The sequence below is a fragment of the Chroicocephalus ridibundus genome, chromosome 8 (genome assembly GCF_963924245.1).
Source record: "Chroicocephalus ridibundus chromosome 8, bChrRid1.1, whole genome shotgun sequence".
Classification (NCBI taxonomy): Eukaryota; Metazoa; Chordata; class Aves; order Charadriiformes; family Laridae; genus Chroicocephalus; species Chroicocephalus ridibundus.
Window position 1 is genome coordinate 24,098,347 of NC_086291.1, and position 23,786 is coordinate 24,122,132.

General features: G+C 37.1%; 1 protein-coding gene across 1 annotated transcript in view; it reads right to left on the reverse strand.

The window, feature by feature from the left end:
• Nucleotides 1–23,786, reverse strand: part of VAV3 (vav guanine nucleotide exchange factor 3) — a 171,638-nt gene that overhangs the window by 82,797 nt on the left and 65,055 nt on the right. Inside the window, exons 5-15 of the mRNA XM_063344034.1 lie at nt 23,610–23,718; nt 17,598–17,690; nt 17,425–17,493; nt 14,014–14,117; nt 11,890–11,989; nt 10,493–10,588; nt 8,749–8,817; nt 6,044–6,130; nt 5,546–5,631; nt 5,045–5,177; nt 4,599–4,708 (exon numbers count right to left, since the gene is read on the reverse strand). Of these exons, the coding sequence (XP_063200104.1) occupies nt 4,599–4,708; nt 5,045–5,177; nt 5,546–5,631; nt 6,044–6,130; nt 8,749–8,817; nt 10,493–10,588; nt 11,890–11,989; nt 14,014–14,117; nt 17,425–17,493; nt 17,598–17,690; nt 23,610–23,718 (1,056 nt within the window). The remainder of the gene's footprint in view (nt 1–4,598; nt 4,709–5,044; nt 5,178–5,545; nt 5,632–6,043; nt 6,131–8,748; nt 8,818–10,492; nt 10,589–11,889; nt 11,990–14,013; nt 14,118–17,424; nt 17,494–17,597; nt 17,691–23,609; nt 23,719–23,786) is intronic.

Sequence of the window (23,786 nt, forward strand, 5' to 3'; positions counted from 1 at the left end):
ATGGATTCAAATAGTAAGTCAGTGGGAAAATATAGTATGTGGCCTTTCATGGAAAAGGTCTCTGTTGTTGTGATGAAGGGAACACACACCTGCTCCATGCTCTACTGTAATGAAGAAACAAACTACACACAAAGGAAGATTTAGTGGATGGATGCAAATGTTTAGTGTCAACATAAGACAGTAATAACATATTTTCTTTCAGTATTTATTCCATCATTTTATGATGAAATAAAAGAAAATTAAATTCATCACAGCAATGATGAGAAAAGTAGTTGCCACATAATAAGAAATTAAGCCTGATAATTAGTCAGCTAAGTAGTTCCAAAGTAATAACAACGGAGGTATATACACGCTTATAATAGAGGACAACTTTAACTTTCAAGGAGTTGTTTCTTTTAATAAAGAATGATTAGCATAAATTCATTAGTCAACTATTTTTAAAAATAAGTATTTTTAAAATAAGAAAAGCATCTGTAGGAGAGCTTTCTAGGGGAAAAAAAAACAACAATCAATGCTCCTACCTTTTAGTATACGCTGAATAACAAAAATATAAAATATTTTATGTAATTTCCAGTTATATTACGAGACATTACATATTTGTTCTGATTCTTCTGGTTGTTTTTAATACAGGAGAAAAAAATTAGATAGGATATGCTACTAGAAAATCTAACAAAACTATCTTACACTCACAATTGGGTTCTGAGTTTTTTTAATGGCTTAGTTACAGCAAATAAGCCATGCACTTTATCACATTGCTGACAAACTTTCACTTGATACTTGATGCCTCTAATCTGGTTGAGTAATTTGGTGCAGTAATTTGGCTGTACGCTTCTATTAATATTACCTTGGATATCACTTGGAATGACTTTGCATTTAAACCAATGCTATTTGACATGCTAGATTAAATTTAAACATTCCACATCTTGTACAGTAAAGTCTTTGTAGCACTATGTTTTAAAAGGTCCTTATTTACTCCATACAGCTATACACTCATCCATTACTATGAGCACAGTTCCAAGAACAAAATAGTAACTGCTCAAATTAACCACTATCGCTGTTAAGCAGCACATCCCTTCTGAGGCCATAAGGGGTTACGCTCCCCCGTGCATGCAAAACTTCCATTCACATCAATGGGGGAACAGGCACACCAAGAGAGAATTCAGCCGTTTGTGATATGACGGCTCCTGTTGAAACATCCTCCACTGGTCTCTGCCTACTAGCTCTACGAAAATCTCTCAAATTCATCAGATTTATCAGTCCAACCAAAGTTTCAGCTTTAAGAGCTTGACTGCAATGTTAACTGTGCTGCCCCAGCATCCTACTTCATTTTATTGTCATCTAGAAAATCCAGCTCTCCGAAATAACCAGCAATTTTGAAGGCTGTACACAATAAACTTAAAGCAAATCAAAATTTTTTTTAAAAAAAGGGGGGGGAGGCACAGGGGAGGTGACCCAGCCTCAACTGTGGAGATTACTGTGAACAGGTCAATAGCATCCAATTCAGCGCAGCCGTGCCGCAGTATCATTGCCGCTGAGGATGTAGCGTATGAGCAGGCTTCATCAATAACCACTGTGAAATTCTTAGGAAAAATAAAAATTGTGGTGCTTTGGTATTATATATTTTGTAAATAAAGCAATAATCTCAGGAAAACAGCAAATACATACTGTAGCAACAGAAATGCCATATGAATAAAAACAATTTACTCAGGTTCTTATGACCAGTAACCCATTGTTCCCAACCTCCCTCACGACAAAACAACTCTCCATATACCACAGTAACAACAGAGCTGGCCAAGATGGAGAGTATTTTCACAGGTTTGTGAAACTAGTTTTCTAACAGAAACTTACTACTCCGAAAAGTAACACTCTGGAAATTGCACTGGGATTTCAGCCTTCCTTCCTTCAAAGATTTTCCGTATCGAGTGTGCCTAATATATTCCTGCCCTCCAAACCTAAATCAAGTCCTACCAGCAAAGCAATGTTCTCCTCTATTTCATACTTCATCAATAACATAAGCTTCTGGAGACAAATTCTCATCTCGGTAACACCACCATCTCAACAGTAGGTGCCTTTTCAGCAATGTAACTACCATCACTGTTGTTCATACACTGCTATAAACATCTAAGCTCCTAAAAAAAAAAAAAAGTTACAGCCTGGCTCATGTAGTTATGCCAAAAAACTGTTCTATTGGCAGCAAGGTTAATTCTTAATTTAAAAATAATAAGAGAGATTCTAATTTGTTCTCTTGTTACATTCTTAGATTAACACTTGCACAGCGTTCTGACTTCATACAGAATGCTATCCTGAAGGCAGCAAAACTGCATTGAAATTTCTGTCTGGAACTCTGTAAACAACATCATTTCTGATAATCAAAAAAGAATGTAATTCTTCAACTGTGCTGCTTTTGCAGTCTCAGTAAAATTTTTAAGTAATGAGAAGTATTTTGCCCATAGAAGCAGCAATTATAATTGAGTATGATGAATAACAGCATAATTTCAATCATGGCTACTTTTCAGAGTAGAATCACGCTAGAACAGGTAACCTACACAGCAGGCAGTGAGACCCCTGAAAACAACAAATCAAACCAACCAGCAATTGCTCAAAACACTTGGCTTAGTTTATTCCCAGATACAAATTCTGGTGCCTCTGCATGAATTAGAATATAATTATCACTACATACACTGAAGTATGTTTGGGGAGAGCTGCTGAGGGAAATATGCTATGAAGTCAAACCCATGTAACAGAGTTGGGGGAAAGGTATAAAAACTTCAGGAAGCATAAAAGCCCCCCATTGTTTTCAAACCTAGTGGTCATAAATATAAGGGCACAAAAGCATTGCCCAATACAAATAATGCCACTACATCATGTGACACCTCAGCCCTGACGACCTGCAGCAACCCTGCTGCTCCCGTGCCTCTGCATTATGGCCTTTAGTCACACAGGAAGAGGTTAAACTAGAGGTATGGGTTTACAAGAAGGACAAACATCCACGCAAGACAAGGCTGACATCACCACTCATTTTCAACGACCAACTCCATCTGTCCAAAAAGAAAGAGTAGCACATTATCTTGTCAACCCTTCAGGTTCCCTTTGTTCTGCTGGCACGGGACACCCGGCAGCAGTAAACCATTGTGCACAAAGGCACACTCATGAACAGCTCATGAGCACGGGCTGGTGCCTAACGCTGGGTACGGATACGCAGCTGCACTCACTCACCACACACATGGCAGGGCGCGGGGGGCTACAAAGAATGGTAAAAACGTTTGGGAAGAACGGAGGATACGCTCCTAGGAACAAACATAGCTCTCTTACTGCGCTCTTTAGCTCCTGGGCTGACTTTTGTTTTGCTTGGTTGGGGTTTTTTTGTGCACTGGACCAGGATGCCTGAAGGGCAATCAGTAGTTTCAATGCTAAAGCTGATAAATGTGCGTTCCTCATGCTTTTCATACACATTTTATCTATGTTTAAGTAAATATCAATAATGACACTACAGAAAGTGAAGCAGGGAGAGTACAGGGACAGAAAGAGACAAAGTACTCAGCTTTCTGCATACGTACAAACAAACACCTCTTGCCATCTCCCATTATGCTACCCAGAAATTTTTGCCAAAACACATGCCATTTTTGTCTTTAATAAAAATCAGCAAGATGGGAACCCTAGCAAGCAGGCCTTATATTATCTGTCCAGCCCAGGCTCTCCTCCCATATGTTTTCATTTAAATCATTAGCATGCATCATACTAAGTTCTTAAATATATATATATATAGTTTACGAGCAAGTTTCACTCCTATCAGCTCATAACAGCCTTTTTCCGAATCCACAAACCTTTACAGTCACACCTAAAACTATCTTTATTAATGCTGTGTCTCTGTTTCACTGGGAATATCTCACTCCCCCTCACAATTATTTTTTTTTTTTTTAAACCATAAAGCAAGCATCGCCCTGTCATCCAATTCCCTTGTTCACATGTTTTAAATTTAATCAGAATACCTGAGGTGTCAATAATCATGTTTGTCTTTCTGACAAGAATCAGAAATGGAAATAATGCTCATGCTGCATAACAATAATGTAATCTGCATCTCTTTTAGTTGAAAACATATAAAGGAAATCAGTCTTTTGACACTAAATTTAATAAGCCAAGCAACTTGATCCAAATACTAAACAATAAGTTAGTTACAAGTCACTAGGGAGGATGCCAGGATCCTCTCTCAAATCATCAGCATCACCTTTCAAAAAAATATATTTCAATTAATAAAAAAAAAAAGGAGGAGGGGAAAAAAGGTCACTATTATGTTAGATATTTATTGCTAGAAAAACTAATATCTCCCCCTGGTTGCTTAAGATAGTATTACTAAGACAGTCTTAACAGCAAAGTTGGAAAGTAATACACAGCCTAGAGTGCCCTCTTCCTTTTCCAAGAGGAGTTTCAGGGAAATATTCTGTTCATGAAGTTGCCAGTCAGTTGTCAGAAAGTCAATAATAAAATAGATAACTAGGCTGTATTAAAAAAATCTAAACATGAAAGCAGTTCAGCATAATTTAAGTGATATGCTTACACTGGTGATGAATGCAATTCTACCTTAATAAAAATATACTTACAGAGCCATCTGAAATTGTTCAAGCCATTTTTTCTTCAAGTCTTTGGTTTTGCAATAAACTTCTAAACCATTTTGACCTTGGATATGAATGAGGTAGAAGCCATAAGACCACTGCATAAAAAGATTGGCAATACAAAGGTCATCAGTTATAAAGGAAGGAAAAGAAACAACAACAAAAAAAAAAAAAAAGAATCATTTGTATGTTCCTTAATTCCCTGATTTTGGGAACAGCAAGATCACATTATTGCATTCGCTTAGGAACAACTTACTTAAATATTTTTATTACATAAAAATAATCAAAGTTGAAATCCCTAAATATTCACTTCAGCTTACATTTCAAACATAAAACTTTGTAAATAGATTGTATACACATTCTGAACTCCTGCAAAACATTTCAAATTGCTGCTAAAAATATACATTTTATATGAATCAGTAACAAATAATTACCTTCTTATTTTCTTTATCTGTGGTGGGGTTATTTGTAATTTTGTATTTCTGAAGATCTATTATTTCCTTCATTTCATAATTATCACCTCTCCGTTTGCAAACAATTACAGCTAGATCAAACAAGAAGATATGCCTATGAAAATACAATATAAAGATGGTTAAAAACACTCCAGAAAGCCAACATCCAAAGTATTATTTTACACACCTTTGTCTGTGGCACTTAATTTTGAAGAGGGACAACTAAACTACTGAATAATGAAATAAAACACGCTGAAAGTACTTTTGCTAGAGACATACTACTTGCAAGGGACTTAAGTGATCTTAGATGATAACGTAATAGCTAACTTCCCATGAATTACTTTGCAAATTCACTTGGTAAACGGTGGCTCTGTGAATGCACTGTGAAATGGAGTCTCAAGAACCATTGAGCTGACCTCAAATCTAAAAAGAGAGTTACTTCACAGGCTTTTTAATAGCAAACACCAGAAGTCATGCCATCACCTGTCTTGCCTCGCACGTTTGTCTAATGTAGTTATCCTTATTTCCCCATCACCTTGAGGTCTTCCGTACTGCAAGAGGGAATGATTCTGAAACAGAAGTAATACGTATGATTCAATAAAGTGTCAAGATGATGACATATTCAAATGTTAGACCACTCCTTTTACCCCAAAACAGGGCTTTTCAGGCCACTATCATCTGAACTAAATACAATAAAGAATCAGTCCATTCCATTTTTGTCTTCAAAAGGGAAAATTACTAATACACCTGAGTCACTGTACAAATACAAACCTTAACTATGCAAATATATTTACCTACAGACAGACCCTCAAAATAGAAGAGATTTCTGTACTTAAATATTCATTTCATTCTAAACCAAGGAAAGCATACTTAAATATTACCAGAATACTGTAATGTTGTATGAAATGGGGAAAAAAAGATCTACCAATATATTTGATGAAAAATTATTTTTAAATTGTATAAATGAAAAATATCACATACCAAATTCTCTATTGATAGTTGAAACTGTCTAATTTCACGGAGCGTTTCATTATCTCTCTTCACTTCATTTACGTATTGAGCCAAGTCCTAGAGCATCAACAGAAAAAGGGAAGGGAAAAAACCTTTTCCATAACAGACCACTTTAACACATTATTTTGGCAAATTTATTTCTAATTTTGTCTTTGACTCATGTGCATATTTAGTCATTTAAAAAAAAAAAAACAAATCAATCTTTAACGTTCAAGAATTACCAATATGTATGCCTAAATAAAGAAGAAAGAAAACCTCTGCATATCTTCAATCGTATCTACAGCTCTTTTCATCATACCCGTTGAAACACAAATTTAGTAGCAAGATACAGGGAAATACATAATAAATTGTAAAAAAGGGCTGATTTTTTTCCTGAATTTTGTTAATGTCTTATTTTTAAGATTAAAGATGGAAAAACGCTGCCGAAAAAGCAGTCAACACCATCCAGTATCTGAGAATAAGACAGACGGTAAACAGAGCATATAGTAGAAAACATATGTAAGGCAGCTCAAAAGCAGGACGTAAGGTGTAAACGTATCATAAGCCTGGGTGCTTATTAGGAGAGAAGAAGCTGCTGCCCCAGTAGTAGGATCTCGTTCTTACTGTTGCACAGCAAAGAGAAGCCATTACACAGCAGATTTTAAAAGGGGTTTTTAAAGGGATATACTACCTGAAGTCGCAGGTTGAGATCATTACTGTCCTCTTTACCAGAACACGTACTGTACACATTTCACTAAGGCCTTTAAAAAGCTCTGAACATGCTTGAGTAATACTGACAATTTGCTGGGGCTTCCCTGCTTATGCCTAGAGATGAGGAGTGAGCAGGAGTGGTAATTGGTAAGGTCAGGGATGCTGAGAGCAGCAGTTGGAAAAGGCATTCTGATCTTCACAACTTGCTTTTACAGTACCCCTTCAATATGGTCACAAATTTGGAAGGTGGGAGAAAGATACATCTTCTTCCTAAGACATTTTTAATCAGAATCTAAGAATAGCTGCAATCATTATGCTAGCTTCCCAAATGAATCTGTGCAGGATACGTTCACATCAGTCTTAAAAGAGTTAGTGTAGCAATTAAATAACCTCTTTTCTTGCTGCTAAAAGAAAACTGACAGCATAATCCTTCCCTAGAATTTCCTTACTTGGGGGGCAGTACCACTTTGCTGGCAGTTCTTCCAAAGACATTTTCGTTTTGAGCAGACACACCAAGGTTTTTAGAAGCAACATACCGATGTTGCATAGTTTCTTCTACTGCACTAGCAGGGACTATTGTAAGAGGATACCATAAATCAGGAGGGAAACAATGCTGCAACCTTAAGGAGAGATGCTCATATCTGGGTTTCTTTGTGGGGTGGGTGGTGGTGTTTTTTTCAGTTTTTTAATTGGCGGGTTATGTCCTGCCAGCCAGCAAGCCACAGACACTCTGGCTAGAGATTTCTAATTGGTTTTTGGGTTTTTTTGTTTAGGGGTTGTTTTGTTTTGGGTTTGTTTGTTTGTTGGGTTGTTTTGGTTTTTTGTTGGGTGGGTTTTTTTTGGGGGGGGTGTTTGTTGGGGTATTTTTGGTTTGTTTGTTTTATTTTTTTCATTTTTCACCAAAACCAATGAAGCAAGCCAGCAAAATGGGGAAAAAAAAGGGGGGGGGCGGGGCGAGGCGGCACAATAAAAACCAGGGTTATTTTCCTAGCCAATCAGCAGCAGCCAGGATGCATGGCTTGCCACTAGATGGAAGCAACACTGTGCCATCCCATTTCAGGCATCTCTCCGTGGGAGATTTATCATGGTGGCGCTCTCTGCATTCACTGCACAAAACCAGATGGCAAAAAACAGGAGCCAAAAATCTCATTAGTGAGCTGGTCTGTATTCCAGGCATTCAAGGCAGACAGTCACATAATTTGAGAAAGCTGTGTAACCCAAAACTAACTTAGTCTGTCTTCAGCATCTTCTGTGGACCATACAAATTAGAGTAGGACATACAACCTATGTCATTATTGGCTTCTTTCGCCACAAAGGATAGAAAAAATTTCACAATTCCAGCACATGAATTGCACATTTCATGCCGTGAAGCCAAGTGAAGCAGAACCGTACTTCATTTCTGAGGCTATGCAGAGGAACACATAATATATTACCTTACCCATAAGGCAGTACAGCTATTCTATAAAGCATTTGTTTGTACGACTTGCAGGTGAATGTAGTGTGACAGATACTCTACCTCCAGAAAGATACTACTGCTTTCAAAGGTAAAGCCACAGAGATCATATTAAGACGACAGAAAAAAAGTCTTGTAAAGATAACTGTCTTCATCTCACTGGGAAAGTACTAACCTTGATTAGAATTGACTTACAGTAGTAGAAATATTCCTAAATTCTGGAAGTGAAACTGAAATTATTGAAACACCTGTTTTTCATCTCATTATATGACAGCAAAATGATGTGGGAGTAAACTGAAATAAGGAAGTTCTATTTCATAAACCCTCCATTTCAGAAAACTACTTGTTTCCCAGACTTGAGCAAAGCACTCAACTATATGCTTGCCCTGAGACACTCACAAAGCTCACAGTGACCTGTGAAAACATGTTTGACCTGCTGTGAAGAACTTTATCTCCTCCAGGAAATACAGTTCTGAGCTATCATTGTAACTGCCAACCTAGACATAAATACTTCATTGCCATGAATACTTACCTTCATTGCATCAAGCGCCAGTTTTAGATTTGCCTTCTCCATGGGATCAGTAGTGTGCTTTACCAGCTCCTGTGGACAGAGCAGTTAAAACTTTTCACCCACTGTCTGTTTTCAGTGGGTCACTGAAATCTGTCAGTTTTCAAATGGAAGTTGTCATTGCTCATCCCCAACCCGCCAAAAAAAAAGAAAAAAGCCAAAATCAGAACACACAGCCCAAGAATTCACATTTTTATCCCCATAGTGAGCAGCCTGTAACTGAGTGGGGACTACTGCAAACAGATAATTGGCAAGTGTTTAAGAATGATTGCTGTGGAGCCTAAACACTGACTTTAGCTGATAATGAACCATCATTAGAAACTAATTTGGTCTGTCTAGCACTTAATACTTGCCAATCAGATCATTACTGTATGTGCATGCTGAAAGCACAGGTAAACACTTGAGGTCATTTGCACATTACTATACAGTATATCATCCCCTTCCAAAGCATGCACTTGTCTGCAGAGAGGGATGTATGCTGGCAATAAAATCTCAGCTAAACTGTGCAACTGCTTAAAAGAAGTCACTGTCTCATTATCCCTAAGATAAAGCTGACTCAGAAGGCATATTTAAATCAAATGTAAATGTTTAAAGAATTATTTTCCATATGGGAAGTGGCTACAAAAAAGGGGGTTTTCGGTTTTTATGAAGTGAAAAAGTAACCTCTTGGGGAAACAGGTTATTTCTTCTTTATAATTTGAGAAGAGAATTACACATTTCACCTAACATAATAACTTGCTAAAATTCTAGGAAATGAAGGAATAAGTATTTATGTTTCACATTACAATCCTAACAATTTACTGGATTATTTTTTCTTTCAAAGTCTAGAAACATTTATTTCTTATACAATGTACACTAGTGTCACACATTAGAGCATAGTGACATATTGCACATCATCTTTTCATAATATACAGGTTGATTATAAAATGACTCAGATCTCATCAGTTTTTTTAAAAAGCAGTTGTACCATTAATTTTGTTCTTTCCTATTTTCTATTGATCAAAATATTGATGACTCATTTATAGAAATATTTCAAAAACTTTAATATTACAGAACGTTTGTCGCTCTGCCGAGTCAAAATTATGCTTCACATGCAAGTAGTATATCTTTTTTAAATGACATTTTACAAGCATCAGCAGGGTTGACAGCCTAATATAGTAATATATTTCTTTGCAGCTGAACTAATGAGTCTCCTGGCACAGCTATCAAATTAAATTTATAAGACTCTCCACCCTTATTACAGGACTAACTGCAAAAGCTAACGCTTTGTGGGTTATAACAAGAAGCATTTCAAAATAAATATGGCTTTATTGTAATTTATGACAGCAAAGCAGCATCTTAAAAGTATACTGTTAAGTATTATCCAGTTTTGTCTTTTGAGGGGTAATGGTTCACATTTCAAACTACCATGATTATAGTTTGGTACTACTAACCATTTTAAACATACCAAGAACGAAAGGTTCAGATACTGAGGAAACAATTGTGTTTTATTCTTTTTTCCTCAGATACGCTTCAGCTTTGAGGAACGATCTCTGTAAGAAAACCCACACTTGACTGGATTTTATTTCGTAACAAATCAGCCTCAGATCTATGGAAATGTCAACCACCTTCCTGTGATAAAGGCCTTTACTTCTCATTCTTACAATCCACTGATGATAAACAATCATAGTTTTGCTCTCAGCCCCCTTAAATTTCAAAAATAAAATACCTGGAGCAGTAGGTGATATTTTAGCACTCTCTGCATTGGAACTACTAAAAGATCTCGCAGTGTAAATTTCCCGTTATTGGCCCTCTTGGAACATTCCTAGTTCAAGGCAGAAAAAAGAATAAGACAAAAGAGTTAGAAAATATAGATATTCAAGTGATATATATGAAAATCCAGTGATATATGGGCCAGGCAACTATATTAAATATCTTAGATATCTCAACAGCATGAGAAAAAGTAGAATAAACATCACAAAGACAACAGAAATTAGGCATTTCATTGAACTTAAAAAGATGACGCTGCCTATAAGCATAGCAAAGATGGCAAATACTACACCTATCTTCAAAAAAAGCAAAAAATAATTTTGGAAACTACAGACCCATCAGTCTCACTTCAGCCCCTGCAAAAATTATGGAGCAAGTCCTCTTCGAAGCAATTTCTGGGCACATAAAAGAAGGTGACTGGGAATATCCAGCATGGTTTTACCACAGGTAAATCAATGCCTGACCTATTTGACTGCTTTCCACAATGAAATGGCCAGATCTGTGAATGGGTGAGGATAATCCGGGTTCACTTTTCTAAGGCCTTCAACATCATCTCCCACAGCATCCTGATCTCCATTGTGGGATGTTATGCTCCAGATGAATGAACTACTAGGCGTATGAAAAACTGGCTAGATGATGAGGCTCAAAAAAACTAGTGACTAATGTTTCCTATGCTACCTGAAGGACAGTTGCAGGTAGAGCTCCTCAGGGGTCTGTTCAGGGACCCCTCACATTTAATATCTTTAGCATTGGCGTGCAGGAAAAGACAGAGGACACCCACAGCAAGTCTGTGGACAACACCAGATTGGAGGTGCAGGTGACAATCTTCAGGGCATGTCCAACAGGAACCTCACATGAAGGCAACAAGGTGAAAGCTCTGCTGGAAAGAACCACAGGGTAGTGGCAGACAGCAAGCCCTGTCAGGCTGTGGGACCAGGGCTTGTTCAGCCCAGAGGTCCCTCCCAACCTGAGTCATTCGGTATTTCTGTGTTCTCAGCTGAGATGCCACAATAAATGGAAGGGTATTGCTGATGATCACTTCCAAAAAAAAAAAAAACAAACCCCTAACCCTACTGATGTCAACGGCAAAACTCCATTCACCTCAGCGCCAGGATGTGTACCACACCAGCTCATGTATTCATTTCATTTGAACGGACGCTCCCAACAAAAAAAAAAAAAAAAAAAAAAAAAAAAAAAAAAAAAAAAGGAAGAGAAACACATTCACATATCATTCCAGCTAGTTTTTCATCATTACGTTCATTACGTTTTTGACTTGGATGAAAGATGAAAGCAGGACATATTCATAGAAAAATGTGGGGTTTTAATATATGTATACATGTTAAAAAATACTGATACCTCTAACTTCAATTTAACATCTTCTTTTGTCTTAGAGATGTTGTCTAAGCATGATATCGCTATCTCCACTTGACTGCAGTACTGTCCATAAATAACCAATCTAAATCAAAGCAAGAGATAAAGAATAAAAGGAACATTTGCTTATTTAAGAACAATCTTTGATCATTTTTCACAAATACAGTGTTAACAATCCTCCTTTCAAAAAGAGCAGTGCCTAAATAAGCAGGGATACGATTTAACAACAGACCTGAATGGGCAGCATGAATACAAGGAAGACAATACAGAATACAATTTTGATCTACCTTCAAAATTCTGTAAAATCACTGCAATTCCCTTTAACACTCTCATGTATATGTTCTGATAAATACAGGACTCGTTAAAAAGCAGTGTAACTGCTGTTTAATAGAACAACAGTCTGGTATTTACAACACTGTAGATATCCAATTCTGTAACACAGGCTTAAGAGGATTAATTCCAGCTATCCTTTAAAGAACTCGTAGGTCACTCATCTCCAACAGTTTCTAACAACTTATATCCTGTGAGTTCTCAGATCAAAATAATAGCATATGAAAATTTGAGAAATTTTCAGTAGTTGTCAAGGGCAGCAATACTTCCTGAAGGAGCCTCGTTTTATGACTGGAGTTTCCTGAGTTTGGAGTGCTTCTTTCTGCTACTGCCATTGCAAAGAGTGCTGTGTCCTTTCACCTTTTCATATATTTCTTGAGGTGATTCCTTCTGTATGCTTCAAATCCCTTCTTGGGGGTTCCCATGAGCTTTTCATTGGGGTCTTCTAAATTTCTTTTTCTCTTGCCTGATCTTTACCGTATTTTCTTTTTTTTTTTCCCCCCAAATTCTTTTTTCACAATTAAAGTGATGATACTGATTTAACACATAACACTTCTGATTAGTTTTATCACTACACGGTTAAGACACTGAGTCTACCTCCATCTGTTTCCTTTTTGTATAATACAAACCTGAGGTTTCTTCTCAGTGTCCTTTGTTCCCTTCTTAGTACACATTTCAGAACTACTTTTGAAAGATAAGCATTTTCCAGAACAACTTTTTGTCCCTTTTCCCTCCTACAGCAGCAGAAAGTCTAACAGCCTGGGAAATAACTACGTCCTGCTCCAACATAAAAGCTGAGACAGAGCGTCTCTGAAGGCAAGACTGTTTATGGGCAGCCTGGGACACCCTCCTCCCTCAGAAAACAGCTCTCCTGTCTAACATTTTCTGGATGCTGCTGTCCAGTTTCTCACAAGGTTGTTATTACTGCAACAATGCTCCTTCCCCATTACCCTCAAGCAAATCCAATTAGCTCCCACAGGTCTTTCCTGCTCTGGTCCCAAAAGGAACTGATTTTTAACCACAACCCAAGGGTTACTTCAAGGTAGGTCAGCACTGTAGCCACAGTACAACTGTTTTTCAGCTAGTACCGCAGGCATATAAGTTCATCCATACAGTCCAACAGCTGTTCAGTGCTGGCAGAAAAAACAATCTGAAAAGGTGGATGAAAAAAATTGCCAATTAGCCTACAGGGCATGGCATGCTGCCACAGCTATCCTGTTATCAGCTTGGCTGTTTTTCACAGTTTGAAGGTAGAGTGTGTTTGCTTTACCGTCACACCTCTGACTGCAGGGTAGGCTAAGACCCTAGTCTCTTCTCTCTTCTCTTTTGCACCTGCTTTCTCTTCTTTCAAGTTATGACCGTGTTTGTTTTCTTTTACCTGGAATAGCCTTAATATATATCCTAGCCTTATTTTACCCCCATCTTCCCCTTTTATAACATTTTATCTGTTAAACAGTACAGGTACATGCTATAAAATACCTGGAATTATTTGCATGAAAAAAAAATGCTGTGCAAAATAAGCTATTTAAGTTTTGTTCAAAATATAGATGTTACCTGTCTATGTAACAATAATGCTAAATACTGGGAGTAAGAAGAGGGAGGGGTTCATATAGCAATAGGTTACATTTTGACTTCCAGGCTCAAAAGACCAAATACTAGCTTAATATTGATATCAAATTCAATCCCATTTCAGAAATATTCATCAAACAAACAAAAAAAAAGGTAAAATACTTTATGGAATTTAGATTATCACAATTAGTAAGAGTGCATAAATCTTACCTTTCCTTGTAGTTAATAAAAATTTGATATAGGTTCTGGTCATTTTTGTTAACAATGGAATCATTGATGTCCTGTGTTAGATTCCTGTGAATTTTCACCAAATCCTTTAAAACAGTAATGAGGAGGGGGAAAGATTTTTAAAAACAGAGCAACTTAAAAACTTTGAATGTAAAAAAAAAAAAAAAATCCTTTCACATTTGATACATTAATTTCAATAAACTGGAAAACAGATCATTTGAGAGTAGAACCTAATTTCAAGGTTTAACACATCTTCCATATAGTGCAACAAGAAAAACTAAACTCTAAGAACTACCTATTAGAGACTAATTTATTCTAGCTTGGAACGTGAACTGTTAATTCATCTTCATTTTATAATGATAATTTTAAAATTAAGCAAGTCAAGTAAATGCTTTAGTGACAAGATAAAGTAATGATTCATGTCCCTGAGCTGTGAAAAATTAGTTTTGTACATTACATTAGTCAATTAGTGATGTTCTAGTGCTAAGTTAACTGCAATCATAATGAGTTTCCCAATACAGCAGACCACTAATGGCTGAGAGAAAGACAAGAATATTGTAGAAGGATTTGCTCCCTGAGTATAGTAGCAGCTCACCTTACTTGTTCGCTATTATACAAAAAATTGTAAGCAACTATAGGAGATTACACCAACCTTAATACTATATAGATACTGTCAGAGAATTCACAAGAAATTAAGTCAAAACAGGTTAAAAAGTTTTGAAATCAGGATAACTGACCACAAGAAGCATACAGATTACTGCAATGAAAAAGAGAGGACTGTTTAAAAAAAGGCCATTGAAGATGGTTTGATGCAGTAAATGTACTGCATAAATAATATTCAATATTGAGTTGTGAAATAAGTGAAAACATTTTACTTCACACTGATGAAAACCATGAGTACACACAAGGTCAATCACATCACAGGTGAGGGAGCAAAAGACTTAAAACAGATCAAATCCAGTTGCTAGCAATTGCATGGCTGTATCAGAACCTTAAGTTGCAGCAGACAAAGACATTATTCTAGAAATGCTTCCCGATTAATTATTACAGGAGCACATTTTCTCAGGAGTGCACAGGGACTCAACTAAGCAACATCCCTGAAAAGCAGCTTAATGCTAAGGGGACAAAATGTCTCTTTGAGCTTCTACCTCCAATTCAAAATCCAGTTTTAAATTAAACTGATGTTAACTTCATTAGAAATTAATGAAAGTTCCAACACTTCAGTATCTGTTACACATAATTCCATCTCTCCTTCCCTCTGTATGTCCACATATATGCCTCAATTCAAATGTATGCATAGGTGTACATACAAATGCATCTATATAAGTGTGTACAAGTATATACATAGACAGATGTACATACAAATCCATATATATGGACATATATAGACATGTATGTACACAGATACACAAATATAGAGCCATACATACATTTTACACAGCAGACCTTTGAAATCTGAGCCCTAATGAAAGTCACTGTCTTCAGAGTGGTAAGTAGTCACTGGGGTGGTTGGTTTGGGGTTTTTTCTTAAAAATAAAATATATTTTGACATCTGCAGATGATTTTGTCCAGCAAGCATCTTTCAGACTCTATATAAGGAAGATAGCATCAGCCTAAAGCACCAATCCTTCACCACAACCCTTGGACAGAGGCAAATCCACCCTGTTCTGAGAAGACCGCACTTGCTCTCCACATTGCAGTTTGCTGTAGAGCTCTGCATAATGGCTATTTTTAGTTTAAAACAAGCTTCCACTGCCCTCCAGCCTTCCTGCTGAGGAACTGCCGCAGAGACAAGGTCTGAGCAGACAAAGCATTTGCACATATTTTTAGCTTAGACAAGCCCTATATTTCATTTAATGTTTTTGGATGCCTACTGGAGTCAGAAATAAGCACCGTCTCATAAGAGCAGAATACTGAATAATGAAAAGCAAAAAACATCCTAAATGTAACCGTTTACTGCATGTCTTCCTAGTTTCAAGTAAAAGGCTTTGTTCTTTTTACTGCTATTATCTGATCCCCCTTATATTTGTTTACCGAGCAGTAAGTAGGCTGACCTCTCAGTTTGTGCTTACAGCCCTTTTTATACCCTTGTGTAGTGTTTCACATTGGCTGGCTTTAGGTCCTTCAGTGCATGTAAGTCAACATGCCTGGACAAACGGAGCCTTAGGAAAGAGCTTTACAGTAACTTAGGTAGGGCACATCAGGGCCTTATTTGCAATGAGTTAGAAACATTTACATAGGACTAAATACAAATTTGTTTTCAAAAGCCAAGGGATCTCTATGGGCAGCTGACATACTTCATGACAAGGAGAAGGTTAACAGATACCTGTGGCATTATTTTGGACCAACATTCAAAGAGAAGGAAATTACAGTGATTGAGATTCAGGGTGAAAGCTTTAATCAGGACAAATATGGCAAGTTGTCAGGTATCATCATCAGTTAATAGCTGTTGTAATTTAGCTTCTGTCAGGATGGTGCTGGTACAGCAACTAAAACATTCTTACAAACCAGGTTCCTGCAGAATAAAAAAAAAAAAAAAAAAGTCCCCAATACCATCTCCTACAGCCCTGAGAGCCTGTGAGACATGACGGAGATGGCCAAAACAGAGGTGATCTTTTACAGGCAATAAAGGTTTGATGTGGCGTGTGGGCCACACTCTGGGGACCCGTTTCTTTACAGTGTACCTCATAAAAGAACATTCCTTTCCTTTATCTGTGTTGAGAGAGGCTTCAGACCATGTCTGATGTCTTCCTTTAAAGTCAGATAAAGACATTTACTGAATACTTACTAAACTAAAATATATGTAAATTGTCATACAATTATGATTAGGCCAAAAATAAATGGAACAAAGTAATAATCACAGAAACCTTTAAGATTTCAGTCAAATAAAGAGGTCTCCTAGATACTTCACAGAGGATTTCCTATCCTTTCCAGCACCAGACTATGAATCCAAAACTGTGAGTTATCGTAACTTTAAATGTGTTCAATGATGACAGAGCCAGGGTAGATACAAGGATTTGCAAAGTAGCTATAGAAATCCTCATGAAAGCACCACTCAGCATACAGTGGTAGGCAGCCTAACAGTCACAACTTTGTACCATCACTAAAATACCAGCATATATTAAAAGATAAGCCATCTTCTATAAATTATTAGCTTCTAAGGGTCAAAAATACTCCAGTTTATAAATAGTCACTATTTCTCTTATCCTATTCCCTTAAGTAGAAAAAAGATGAAATAGCTTGCACATCTTTTTTTATCAACTACCCTAACATCTATATAAACGCACTGTGCACCACATTTCAAATAATCATTTTGTGCAGTAACATACAACACAAATATATCATAACCAGCTATGAACCTTGTATCTGTTCATTAAATATGCAATTACTTACAGGAATGTTGATGAAAACAGTATCAAACTCTGATGCTGACAGAAACCTTTTCAATGGCACCATAAAGAACTGCAAGGAAAAAAGAATTTATATATACATTGACTATGCCATTATATTTTCTAAACTGTTATAACAATGCATAAGAAGTTACAATTCTTTAAGTAGTATCTTACTTTCTCTATCGATTCCAGAGTTTCAGTGTATTTCTCTTCAGTTTGCTTTATTTCAGTGAGACAACAGCTTCTTATGTCATTTTCAGTATACTTCTGCAATTACAATGGAGTCAAATTTAAGTCATTAAGAGGCACCTAATGGATAACAAATGCATTTATTTGTTTAGAATTAAGCAATTAGGATAACTGCTTCCTGAAATTTTCTGAGTACTGCAGCCTCCAAAGATGATAGCAATAACCAAGAATATTTCAACGTTCAATTATCTGATGACTTAAAGAGTTTTACTAAAATTCAGCATCAAAGGAATATTATGAAAAGTTAATGTGTAGACATAAAACCCTGAACTCTTTGCATGTACTTCGGAAGCTGAAATACAAGGTCACATTTAATTCACATCCAGACTGAGGAATCTTATTTAAAATACTCAGCAGTTAATAACTCCATTAAACTTAATGGGGCTAAGTCATGTAAGTAACTTTGCATTGCCATAAATATTGAATTCAGTATAATCCCTGCATTTATTTACAATTTTTTCCTTTTAGTTCTCAAGGGGAGGTTTCTCTTCAGACACAATATGAGTACGTTCTCGAATCAGGAAGTGCAATGACCTCTAAGTTCAGCTTTTGCATATGTATGCATGTGTCTTCAATGAGACCCTGGGATTTTTCCATGTAAACCACCAGACTCATCGGAAATTGAAGTAATTATCAGCACAAGACTCTGTAAAAATAGTTTACAAGCATTCTTACTGAAGATCAGAGTTACATTGTTCCAGCTTCAATAACTCTCAAATCTGATTTCAAGTAAAAGATTAAATACCTGCAGGAAGGTATGGAAGCATTCGTGTCAAGCAAGACTTAAAACATCTGGAGAGATACAGGTCAGCTTGGAGACCTGACACAGTAACTGGATAGGCTTTTACACGTTAAAAGCAATAATTGATCCAAAATGTTTTCTCCAAAAACAACAAAGTCATGGTTTAACCCCACAGGCCCTGCTAGGACCACGCACCCGCTCACTCACTCCCCCTGATTGGGATGGGAAAGAGAATCAGAAGAGTAAAAGTGAGAAAACTCATGGGTTGAGATAGACCATTTAATAGGTACAGCAAAAAGCCACGCACACAAGCTAAGTAAAACAAGGAATTCATTCACTGCTTCCCATCGGCAGGCAGGTGTTCAGCCATCTCCAGGAAAGCAGGGCTCCATCACGTGTAATGGTTCTTTGGGAAGACAAACGCTGTAACTCTGAATGTCCTCTCCTTCCTTCTTCTTCTCCCATTTTTTATACTCAGCATTACGTCACGCGGCATGGAATATTCCTTTGGTCAGTTGGGGTCAGCTGTCCTGGCTGTGTCTCCTCCCACCTTCTTGTGCCCTCCCCAGCCTACTTGCTAGCAGGGCAGTGTGAGGAGCAGAAAAGGCCATGAGTGCTTAGCAACAATCAAAAACATCATTGCACTATCGACATCGCTTTCATCCCAAATCCAAAACACAGCACCACACCAGCTGCTAGTAGGAAAGCTAACTCTATCCCAAATGAAACCATGACAGCAGTGGCTTAATAAGCAATAGTACTATCATATCCTTTCTGAAGTCTATTTATCAATTTGTAACATCCTTCCAAGGCATCCTTCAGCATATCCCTGGCTGTACCTTACCTTTTTTTCACCCAGCGTAGGGAACCCACATACTGCACAGAATAGACCTGATGAGTAGATGTTACTCATATACAGGGGCTAGAAGTCCTAGTCAGGACTAGAAATTTAGTACTACAGTTCTTTCCATTCAGAAAAAAATAAAGATGTTTAGCTTTTGAATAAAAGACTTCTCTCCTCCAGGAATACAAAATCTTCTAGACTGAAATTGTAACAATTATCTCTTCGTATGTCCAAGAGCTAGACTCCTTCCATTCCCTCCCTCTGCTGTCAGTCTACTTCACACGCTTACTAAGCGCACCACAGCAAATAGCAAGCCACACTTAAACTGTCCATGAGCCACATACAGCTCCTATGATACTGCTTGGCCACCTATGAAGAGTGGGAGATGTATTCCTGCTGCCTAAACTAGACGCCAAGTTGCAAATCATACAGGCACATAATGCTTCATCACTGTTCACACTTCTGTTTGCTGTTTTGACGTACCTCCTCTACCCTTCTCTCTGTTCATCTCCATGCAACTCTACAAGCTGGAACATGGCTTCTCACTGCCATCTACCAGGTGCTGCATTATCTCAGAAATCACTCTTTAAAACCCAACTGGTGCAGTTATTAATCTTCCCCACAACAAACATTAAAGTGCCATCCTTACCAGCTGCAGACAGAAGTAACCATTTTCCAAAAATACAGTCTGTCATTATCAGTAGAAATGTACTTTGTAAGCATCATCTGATGATCAGCTTCATCTCAAAATCTATCCTTTATTCCCAAATTCTTTGGCAGGGGGAAGTGGGCACTGTCACAGTTAACCATAGTTAATTAATCCCAATAAAGTAATAGAATTTTACACGATTCAGGCTTTTAGTTACTTTTCACCTTTACCTTTGTGAGCTCAATACTGCTCAAATTGCTTGCAGTATTTGCCCCAATACAGAAGCTGTTGTACCCAATAGGAGTTTATATCCATTTGCAAAAAGTGGGGGTTTGCTGTTCACCAACTCTCATACGACCAACACAAATAAAATCTTGGGATTCTGCTTAAAACTATTCACTTCAGATTTATGCTCACCTGACCCAAACAGGTCATTCACATAAGCACTTTTGGCAGAAATTAACATATCCATTTTCTTTCTGTACCACAAACTTTTAGAATTTGAGTGCAATAAACAGAAGGAGAGAAGAAATATGAAATAATGTGCGAATACCAGTACAAGTGAAAAAAAACTGCCTCTGAAATTCAGCTACTGCTAGTGAAAATTTAGCGGAACAGTTTAACAGTTTACTTCGCAAGATAATGACGATAAATAAAGGATGAGGGAGATGCAAAGCATTTTGGCTGCTATTGGAGACTCTGAGGTATTGGATTCTTCTAAAAATCTACTTGAAGATTGTCCTGTGCTCATGTTTTCATATGCAAGGAATTCTCACATAGGATTCAAATGAAAGAACTGCACAAAATCATCGTGTCAGCATGCAGTGTATTTATAAAGCTGAGAGGAAATTATCACAAACCAGAAATAATTACCACATTCAAGAATGCTGCCACTGCAAATTGTAATGTCTCCATTCACTACATGTTGTGGAAAAAATATTTTGCTGCTCTGTGTTTTCAATTTTCATTTACTTTCTATAAGAAACAAATACAAGTCTGTTCAATCTGAAGTATCTAGGCTAAGATGTAACTAAAATTAGAAGGTGAGAGTTCTGATTGCTATATTAATCATTTGCTAGAAACTCGAATATGCAAGAGTGACATTTGCGACAGGAAAGAAAGAATCAGAGAAAGTTTACACACTACCAACTGCCAGAGACTACCAACTGTTACGGTTGAAGAAAAAAAAAAAAAAAGCCACCCACACTCATTATGTGAAACTCAGAACTTAACACATTTTGAGTTTCAATATAAAACAAAAACTCAAAACAAGATCACAATGAAGATTTCATATGATTCAAACACTTTCCTAAAACATTCTGCCTGCAAGTGACTGTGACTTCATTAGATATAAAACACCGTCTTCTCAACTTGATTTTTTATTTGGCTTTCATTGAATAACCTAAACTTTAGGAGGTAAATAAAATTAAGCAAAACATGAAAAACAAACATATCTCTGCTTATCTCATCCTTGATTTACATGCATTACCTGCAGGATTTTGTATTAACAGAAAAACAGTCTTGAAAACAATATTGTTATATTCAAAACAATAGAGATTAAAACAAGTCAGTAATCTTCCCAAAGACAAGATAGTGGTAACTTTGGAGAATCACCATAAAAGCAGAGAACACAAATCATATTAGCAATCTCCTATACTTGTATTGAAAAGATACACAAGGCTAAAAAAAAATAAAAAAATTAAAAAAAACACAACACCACCACAAAAGACTAAGATCTTTAGAATTTTTCACTGCTTCATGTTACTATATGTCCTGGTTTCAGCTGAGATAGAGTTTATTTTCTTTCTAGTGGTTGCTGTGTTTTCAAATTTGGTATGAAGGGAATGTTAATACTGCATATTGGTTTAGTTGTTGCTAGGTGATGTTTATACTAGTCAAGGACTTTTTTCAGCTTCCTGTAGAAGATGGGAAGTGGCATAGAATGGAATGGTCCACGGAATATTCTGTACCATAGACATTATCCTCGGTATATAAAAGGGGATTGGCTGAGGAGGGGAATTCCTGATCTCTGCTCGGGTCAGGTTGGGCAATCAATGCACCAGGCAGTAAAAGTGACTTGTATATTCTTTTACCATTATTATTATTTTCCTTTTCCATTATTGTTCTGTTACACTGTCTTTATCTCAACCCATGAGGGTTTTTTTTTTCCCCTTTCCCCTCCTTTTCTCCCTACCCTTCTGGTGGAGGGCGGGGGCGGGGTGGGAAGAGAGGGTGAGCCACAGAATGCGTAGTCTTAGTTGCTGGCTGGGGTTAAACCATGACACTGTATTACTAAAAAGCAACATGGAAAAGTAAAGGCAAGTTTCCAATTTACGACAACAGGAAGCATAACATAGCTTCATGTCAATACAGAGGAAGAAAACAACTGTCCTAAAAAACCTAATCTTGTCACGGCCACAGACTAACATTTTCCAGATCAGAAAGCACAGCTCTGAGGAAGGGCAGACAAGTACATTAGGGTTTCTCCCAATTAGCAAGTAAATTTTGTTGACAAAGTTTAGATTTTTTTCAACACAGTTTTGAAAACTGAACATGGTACCTTTATATGACAAAGTAAATAAGCTACTTATCCCATTCTTAGTAAGACCAACCCAACGATCGACAAAAACTACATGGTTGAAATAAGCAGGAACTTCATTGATATGAAACAATTATCGACAAAAATGATCAACAAAACCTAATGATCGACAAAAACTACATGGTTGAAATAAGCAGGAACTTCATTGATATGAAACAATTATCAGTTGTCCCTGTTAGATTAGTTGTCCAAATTATGGGTGAAACAACAGCATTTCACACTATTACAACTTAAATTTGGAAGTAGGACACTTTGAGGTAAGCAGTTAAATTAATTACTCTTAAAATAGCTGGTAAATCTTGCTATTCATAACTGGCAAGCTTAACAAAGTAAGTAATTATCATATTTAACTTAAAAATTACATTTCTTTCAAAAAATTACCATAGATAACTGTCCTGGTTTCAGCTGGGATAGAGTTTAAATTTTTTTTCTAGTGGTTGCTGTGTTTCAGGTTTGGTATGAAAGGAATGTCAATAATGCATATTGGTTTAGTTGTTGCCAGGTGACGATTTTATTTTTCAAGGACTTTTTTCAGTTTTCCCATAGAAGCTGACAAGGAGCCTAGACAGAATGATGGAATGGCCAATGGAATATTACATAGCATAGACATCATGCTCAGTGTATAAAGGAGGTTAGCGGCGTGGAGCGGGGGGGTACTCACGGTCACTGCCAATTCACCAGTTTACCAGGTGGTGAGAATGACTTGTGTCTTCTTTATTATTGTTGTTATTTTTCCTTTTCTCTTATTGTTCTATTAAGCTGTCTTTATCTCAGCCCACGAGTCTCTTTTCTTTTTTCTTTTTCCTTTCCCTTTCCCCTCTTCTCCCAGCTCTTCTGGGGGAAGGGGGAGAACTTTGTGAGCAGCCACATGGTCCTAAGGTGCCAGCTGGGGTTAAATCATGACTTTAATGTTCAACCCTCTGCCAAAACAGCCCGCAAAGTCTTACATGGGAGACAATGCACTGCACATGACAGCTCCAGAATGCAATTGAGCATGAGTGAAGTTTCAGTACAACTAGCTATAAAGAGATAATTTCACAAATATTAACTTTCAAAAATATAACTACTATTGTTCAAAAAAAGCTAGGAATTCAAAAACGTACAGGTTGCTGTGCTGCTTCATCTTTCATTAGGTCTTCATAAACCTCCCCACCTTCATCTTCTCCATAGACGCAATCATACAACTCCTCATCTTCATCAACACCAGTTTCACTGAAAGGAAGAGACAATTAAAAAAAAGCTGTGCAGCATAGGCAAATTACCATCAGCTCTGCAAGGGA